Source organism: Anneissia japonica, unplaced genomic scaffold (assembly GCF_011630105.1).
Source record: "Anneissia japonica isolate Jap-2015-1 unplaced genomic scaffold, ASM1163010v1 scaffold284978_len400890_cov162, whole genome shotgun sequence".
In the NCBI taxonomy this organism is placed as follows: domain Eukaryota; kingdom Metazoa; phylum Echinodermata; class Crinoidea; order Comatulida; family Comatulidae; genus Anneissia; species Anneissia japonica.
Genome location: NW_022728715.1, coordinates 127230 through 135677, shown reverse-complemented (window position 1 = coordinate 135677; position 8448 = coordinate 127230). Strand labels below are relative to the sequence as shown.

Genomic DNA, 8448 nt, shown 5'->3' with positions numbered 1-8448 from the left:
TACCGACAGGTTAAAAAGAACACATACTTTCCAAATATGTCTAATTTTGTTTTCTTTCTATCATTTAGATTTAAGCTATTTATGGTTTGATGGGTTTTATGTTTGAGCATTGTTTTTTGCCGTTTTTGTATCGGCCTGTTTTTACTTTCATTTTCTTTTCTCTTAGACTGTCCTGTTTATTGTTTTGTATCCTTTATAGTTTCCAGAATAAGTGGGCAGCCTACTTCAAGCTTTTGCTTTTTGGGATCTTGCCCTTCTTATTTTTAACCGTAATTATCAAATGTACTTTATAAAACTTAAAAAGAAAAGATAAATAAATGTACATATAAATGAATGAATATTTTTGCACTGGGTTTTTCTGTCCGGTAATTTATTCACAGTTCTTCAAAGTTTGTCCAAGAACATAATATTAAAATATTAAAGGCATGCATATTAAAATATAACGTCATTCTACATATTTCAAATTTAATAAACGGATAAATAAACTTTTATGTGAACGCAATTTGCATTTTTTTGGAACGCGTGTTTATGTTTATATAGAAATACACAAAAACGACCCGTATATTTTGTTTGAGACGCGACTCAGAGCTGCAATGAACATAGTATGTTCTTGTAATTATTGTAATTATTATTATCAGGCCAAACTAAAGATTAATAAAACTTGGTTTGAAGTCACTTTGATGACGCGAATCACAGTGGGTGATTCATGATATTACGTCACGTGGTTCAGACAAAAACGTGCCCGTTGTGCATTCTCATTTGGATGAACAATTTCGATGAATTTAGCGTACGTTACGTGTTAAACACAGTGGTATTTTGAAGTGAGTTGTCCTTGCTTTTTTTCAAAATTTAAAAAGTATCTTCCAAGAGTATTTCCATGTGCTCGGCTACAATTTGAAGATGACGTGCAAGTTTACGCACGACCATTTTCATAAAATTGCACCTCCTCAGACCACACCTATTAATAAACTCCGCATAAATGATCCGCATATCTACATCCAGTACAACGTAAGCTGGCTCTCAATGAATTTACCATCTTTTCCCACTCCCAAGTACTGACCTAAATGCGCCATGCTCTTTTAAGCATTTTCATACACTCACTCTACTTCGTTGCCTTTGTGTTCAACACAAAATAACCGTGAAATGCACAAACGATTTTCGCTTTCGACCGATTCATGCGCACGATAGCCTATGAGGTGTTGTCCTTCAATGGGCTCCCCTTTCGGACATCTCTAGATCCACCCCTGTAAGAATGTGCCAGTAGTGTATACCTTAGTACAGAGAAGCCATAATACTTTTACTCGTAACTTTGGCAACAGTACCGTAAGTATTGTAGTATTCATTGTTTAATGAAATTAACTGTACTTTAGTTAATAGTTTGCTAGGCCTATGTATTTCTGCCATTTGACTATACAATTGGGCTTTGAAGTGTTATTAATTAAATCTAAATATTATTACAAAGACTTTTACCACGTATACGTTTTGCCACACTCATATGCAAAGTTGAAATCGAAGCCTTTCGTTTTAGACATGACATAACATAGATATTAGGCATTGGAATAATTTAACCATTTCGCATGGATATTACATTGCTCATGTATGAATTTTGTGTTGGCAATTGGTACTACCATTGATCTATCACTCCGTTCAATACCGAACATCAGATGTAGGGCTGCAGGGCCGTATCCAGAATTGCCATTGGAATAGTTTAATACCCTTGACAAACTGCATTAGAACATGATCTCAAAATTCCGCTGACTTTAGTCCTGAACTTATGTGATTTATCGAACTAGTAGTTTGGCTAGGCTAGGCTTAAGTTTAGACACTCAACAAATGAGAATAAAATTAAACAAATTGTGGCACAGACCCATGTCAAAATAAGACTGGGCTTTACCGATACATTATCTGGTTTTAGAAGGGTAGATAAAACATAATTAATTAATGTGTATGGACATTTGGGTTTTTATGTATCGAATTTACCTTCTCTTGCTGACACTAGCGACTTCTTGTAACTATATTGTTAACAATAAATATCACAATCCAACTAACATTTACATTTCAAAGACGTTTCGTTTTCTGGATCAATGAAAATATTGTGTCCATTCACAAAAAAAAGTTTTTAATTATATAACGTTTAGAAAGTTTTCTTTTATTGTTATCATTATACTATCCAGCAATTATAAAACATCAACAACCTTCGCGAACTGTGTTGTTAGGTATAATATCAGAAAGCAACGTTAAAGAATATAAATGACAATTTTTAACCAAATGGTTTTATTGCTGATTTTGTTTACTTTACGGGTTGCGAGGCATGTGTTGATGTTGTGTGGGTAAACAAATGATTTACCTTGGCTCATTTTGTAGTAATATAAACATTTAAGCATAGAATTATTGAATTAAAAAAAATGTGTACCCTATCTATTATACTGGATAAGAAAGATAATAGTAAAAGTAAAACACTGCCAGTTATGATTTTTTACACAAAGCCTACTGACAAAATCACAGATACCTAACTTTTATTAGCGCTCACCCCAGTAAACTCGGAAAATCCATAGTTTACAGTCAGGCGCTCAAAATTAAAAGAATCTGCTCCATCACTGCAGAATTTGATAACATATTAAAACACACTTATCGATAAATTAAAGCTTTGTCTACACTATCAGATCTCATAAAAAAAAGCGTTACATAAAATGTGATGGGAAATAAGAGTTGAAGACGTTCAACTTTTTTTTTTATACAATTTGATATGTGATATGACGTCATCATACCAATATATGGGCATATCACATTCTTTTTGTCACATATATTTTGATAGTGTAGACAAAGGAAAGCTTTGTCTACAACTCTCAAAGTTTATGTGACGAAAATAATAATAATAATAATAATAATAATAATAATAATAATAATAATGAAAAATCAACCTATTCATAAGAGAATTGTTGGAGTTGGTTTATTATATAGGTCTTATGTTTTTTTTCCAGTCGAGTGATTCTGTCTTGCCCTTTGTTTAGAAGACAATCCCTTTAATATTGCTTCTAATTCTGTTCTTACAAATATCACAAGTGATTCTATGCGATAGGTGTACATCGAGATTTTCACACTCTTTGATGATATGCTTTTAAGCATATTAAAATAGTTCTTTGCTATTGATTATATAGGAGATAGGAATTATTAACTTTTTCAACAAATACGTATACATGGTTCTACAAAAAACAAATCTCGTTTTGTACACCAAACTGTAACGTTATTATAACGCAAAAATGTTAGCTGGGGTTTTCCTTCTTAATTTTTTTTTGGTGTCTTCTACTGCTGACAGAAAACAGTGATGATTTTTTACACATCGTTGCAGCAACGTTGAGACGTTAATTACCTGTGAAAGTACGTTCTAACAGATAATAATGTTTAGTATCATAGTCAGCACCTATTTTGGTTTTCATTTTCATAGAAAAATGGGATCAGTGACTATATCCAGAGGATTTTTTACCTGCCTATTATGTTTCTCAACCTTGTCAACATGGGCTCTATGTTTTTTGATAATGATGTACCCTTCAGATCTATCAATTGTTATGAAACATAAAAGTTTTACAGAACCGAGTCAAACGAGAATGCCATCTTTGTAAGTAATAATTATATTCATTGAGATATTGGGATATAAAGGAAACAAGGGCTTATTTATGTTAATGTTTATAACAAGGTAATAAACAAATAGGTAGTACAGCATATGAATTAGTACAAAAGAAACAAAAATGCTTCTATAGGCATATTCTATATTGTACATCATGTTAGGTTCACAGTTACCGCTTATTTAAAACACATTTGGCAATTATACAACTATTACAAAATTGGCTACACACCACCAGCAAAATGGCGATGCCTAAAACATTTGTGAGATTACAGTCTTATGCAAATCTAACTTAGCAATAATAATAAAGATAAATACAGATGATAATAATAGTAATAATAATAATATCATTATCATTATTATTATCATCATTACTACTACATCATTATCATCATCATTATCATCAACATCATTAATATAAATAAGGAGAAATATTATTCATTTTTGTTAATTATTATTATTATTATTATTATTATAAATAAGGAGAAATATTATTCATTTTTGTTGAACCAATGTAAAATAGCAATATTACCTTTCTGCGTTTCGACCACTAATCCTTGTCAAGTGACGATGTTGTTTGGTCACTTTTCATCCTTTGATCATTTCTAAACTTTGTCCAGGCATCCATTATATCAAAGACGTGCCTCCTAAATAGTATTGTTATTACTATTATAATTACTTCATCTTATTTTCTTTTCAAATTTTACTATTTTCTCGTTATCATTATGATTATTATTATTATTATTATTATTATTATTATTATTATTATTATTATTATTATTATTATTATTATTATTAAATTTTTGACAGAACAACTCCAAAAAGTGATATTAAGCAGGTACTTGAAGATGAATTTGATAAGCACATTGACTTAGTAAAAATATTAAAATTGCGGTAAGAACTTTAATTTTGTTCTCATTCATTCAAATTTATTATGTTATTTATTTAATAATAATTATCGTTTTCTGTATACACTTGGGCCATGAAGACATAAAAAATGTCCGAATATCAAAATGAATATAGAATTCTTAAAATGTGTATGTAAAGATCTACTGTAGAAGATGCGTTTACACCAGCCCCGTAGATAGACTCGTTGATCGGAGGTGGGGTATTACCATTTTCCAAGGGGCCTAGGAATAAAAGGGCCCAAAATACCTCAGTCCAACCACGGTTGAAGCTGAACTTGAAAATAGCAGTTTTAGAAAAAAAAATCACGTTTTTCAAAGTAGGCCCCTATCTTAATTTGTTAGTATTGATGGTGTTCAATTGTAAATACATCAAATATGAGAGAATGGCAAGTACCAGGGAAGTCCACACCCACAGAAGTTCCCCATGAAAAAGAACAGAACAATGATATAACAACACTATATGCCCACAAATTGCATTCTCAGATTAACAAGTTTGGAATTGAGTATAAAATAAGGATGTAGCAACTTTAGTATCCTAGAAATTGCACTTTTTTTTATTTATTTATTTAGGCACACAATACATGTGCCAAGGATTGTCAATAGCGAATATATAACTGTCCTACTTGTAGGTGGCAATCCCTTTCACGAGACAAACATACACACACGATGCTTTACACAAACTAAATCTCAATGTGAGATTTAGGGAGTGGAGTTGTTTTGGTCGTGAGAAAAAATCCTGCAACACTGACAAGAATTGAACCCAGGACCCTGGGATTGGAAGGCAAGCATCTTAACCACTAAGCTATTCAATTCTACTCTAAGGGTTTTCAAACGCTTTCCAAACGGATACCGTACCTTGACAGTATTTCAATACACATTTTATTTTTAAATCTTTAAGAATATTTTATTAATTCTTTAATTTAATTAGTTTTTGTTTGTTAAGTGGTACCGTCGACGGATTTTTGCACAAACAACAACATGTGCAACCTGTTACCTAGGTCCTAGGAGGATGGGAATGTATTGGCACAAAATTATAGGAGGACGGCATGCCCCTCATGGCCCCTTGGATACCGGGCTGGTTCACACCAACATAATTCAATTCTCATTTTGATAATTCCCAACTAGAGTTTAGAATATAATGTTGACAGCTTCACTGGACTACAGCAGTAGTCCAAGTTAACACATACATAGATATGGTGTTCATAATAAAGTAAGTCCAGTTAACTTGACTACTGTACTATGAAAACCCAGTTAACTGGATTTAATTTTGATGTAAACCAGGTTTTGATGTTCCAGCTTTGAATATTGATACTGTGTTGTTGTTTTTAAATTTATGATTCTCCATGTGTCCTCTTATTAACTATTAAGTGGAAATTTCTTAACCACAGGGTACAGTACTATGGTGTTTACAATAGTCCAGTTAACTGGTATGAAAAACCTAGTGGTAACTGGATTCAATTTTGATGCTCTAGCATGGAGTATTTATTATGTATTATTTCTGTTATTATTTATTATCTAAGTTATGATTATATCTGTTTCTTCTCAGTAAATATTCAGTGGAAACATCACCATTATTAAGGATTTGACCTTCATGCTGCATTCACATCCTATCGAACCTAAATTTTGACCCGTCAGCGTTACTATTTTTACTCACTGATTTGATTTTGTTATCGATTCGGAGGCCCTCGGATCCTGAAATTTTGATTTTGAATGGAGCTAAAGTGTGTTTCAACCATGTTATATGTCAACACATACAATGTTTAAACCCGGCAAAGCCTAGGAAACATAATATTTTACCAACATCTCTCAATTTGTTTATTTGTAGGGCTAAAATAACCCGTCAAAGGTTGTCATCAAATATGACTATGTTGATACCTCCACACCAACAGGACGGTGGAAGGGTGCATTTTTACAGATCAAAAACAATGAAAACCCCACCTAAAGGACTACAATTTATCCCTCGGCAACGGACATGCGCTGTAATCGGCAATAGCGGTATTCTTCTGGGTAGTAAATGTGGTGCTGAAATCGATGCTCATGATTATGTGCTAAGATCAAACATGGCGCCGAGAAACAATTATACGGACGATGTAGGAAATCAAACTGACGTTATGACCGTCAATTCTATGGCAACGAAAGAAGCTTTGAAGTGTATCACGAATGAATCATCTTCTTGTTATTTCAAATATTTAGATACGTATCGTTACTTGAATGGTTCGATCCTCTGGTTCTCAAAATTTGGTGTATCAGCCAAGAGTCATTTTCAGTTTGTAAACTTATTTAGAAAACACAAGCTAAATATATTAATTGCTCATCCTTTCAAGCCTTTAAATGGAATGATTGCTAGGTGAGAATAATGTTCAAATTAATTCAGATGTTACAATTTAGTGTAGAACTAATACGTTAACATATAAATGTGGTGTAATGTTAAGACAACGTAATTTTCTGACATAACCACACCAAGTTCGCGAATACTATATTAATAGTGTTTCATTTTTTCTGGATATAAAATATAATGTGTGAAAGTACCTCATATCTCATAATTATCTTGGTTTTTTTGACATTTTTACAGTTTGTGGAATATGTTGAAGAAGAAATACAGTCCATCATCCGGCCTATTCTTATACACTGTGTCGGTATCTATTTGCGACAAGATATCCATGTATGGATTTTATCCATTTGGAACCGCTCCTGATGGCAGCGACTTACCATACCACTATTATAACGATAAATTTAATTCATTTAAGTCTGGTCATAACATTCCTTATGAGTTTCGTAAACTGCTTTCGTTGAGTAAACAAGGTTACTTTAGAATAGTGACTGATAAATGCGTTATTTAATAAATTGAATCTACAGTATTATATTTACATTTAGAGCAGTCACTCCATAGAGTGCATACGTCTGCCCTGTGCCACCTGAATGCTAATAATATGTTAGTTCTTCTTTATTTGTTTCACACTCTCAGATTAAAACAGAGACCAGCCAATTCTGGCTTATGATTATAATACAGGGTATTTTTAAAACACAAGCAAAAAACAAGATTAAAAAAGTTTTAAACACAAAATATACAAACATTTCCTAAAAATATGATTTATTTAAACACAATAGACTGCCGTAAGGAGAGGATTTGACAGGCAAATCTAGCTACCCTATAACAGTAGTTGCCATCGCTTATTGAAATACTGAATTTTTCATTAGAGGTTAAATCTGCAAAGGATGGGTTGATTTGAACAATATAATCGTACAGGTGGGATCTGAAATCATTGTATATTGGACATTCAGTAAAGCAGTGTAATTCATTTTCTATACTATTCAAGTTGCACAGACTCCATTTTTGGAGGTACTTTTCATACGTTGGGCTTCACAATAATGAGTTATTAAAAAGGGTTTGATACGTTTTGTGGTCTGCAAGTCTGTCTGATTTGTTCATTTGTCATTGTTTTATTAATAATTTAATACACAGCATCTGCAAACACAAATCTCAGGATACACATTGGGTGTAGGTACAACTGCAAGGTGGTTTTGGAATCATACTATGGGGTGCCATACGCAGCAAAAGTCCATGTTAAAATCAAAATGTAATTGCAAAATTCAATGTCTAAATTTATCAAAACGTAGGCGTAAATTTCCCAAAATGTAGATCTGGTTTCCCAAAATGAAGTTCTAATTTTTCAAAATGTAGTTCTAATTTCTTTAAAATGTAATTCAAATTCAAAACGTAGGTCTGAATTGATCAAATGCCCTCTCCAAATTCTATTCCAAAACGTAAATCAAAAACCAGCCTGGTTTGAAATGTATTTGACAACAACACTAGAAACGGACTTTTGCTGCGAATGGCACTAGACTTGCGAAATGTAAATCAAAACTAATCAGCCAAGCATGACGTGGGCCTGTTCCATTAATGATGGGGGAATCATT

General features: G+C 32.6%; 1 protein-coding gene across 2 annotated transcripts; it reads left to right on the top strand.

Annotated features, from left to right (window-relative positions):
- The first annotated feature begins 1174 nt into the window (after positions 1 to 1174).
- Positions 1175 to 7941, top strand: LOC117114514 (CMP-N-acetylneuraminate-poly-alpha-2,8-sialyltransferase-like). Of its 2 annotated transcripts, XM_033258190.1 has the most exons (5): positions 1175 to 1323; positions 3446 to 3616; positions 4433 to 4516; positions 6356 to 6877; positions 7103 to 7941. In XM_033258190.1, the coding sequence occupies exons 2-5, from the start codon at positions 3450 to 3452 to the stop codon at positions 7368 to 7370; spliced, it is 1041 nt and encodes a 346-aa protein (XP_033114081.1). In that variant the 5' UTR covers positions 1175 to 1323; positions 3446 to 3449; the 3' UTR covers positions 7371 to 7941. The 2 variants fall into 2 exon arrangements, with proteins under 2 accessions (XP_033114081.1, XP_033114082.1); XM_033258191.1 differs by lacking the exons at positions 1175 to 1323; positions 3446 to 3616; positions 4433 to 4516 and adding an exon at positions 5544 to 5740.
- The last annotated feature ends 507 nt before the right edge of the window (positions 7942 to 8448 follow it).

Coding starts and splice junctions, on each gene's coding strand:
- LOC117114514 (XM_033258190.1), top strand. CDS start 3,450: ATGGGATCAGTGACTATATCCAGAGGATTTTTTACCTGCCTATTATGT. Junction 3,617..4,432: donor CAAACGAGAATGCCATCTTT/GTAAGTAATAAT, acceptor AATTTTTGACAG/AACAACTCCAAAAAGTGATA. Junction 4,517..6,355: donor GTAAAAATATTAAAATTGCG/GTAAGAACTTTA, acceptor GTTTATTTGTAG/GGCTAAAATAACCCGTCAAA.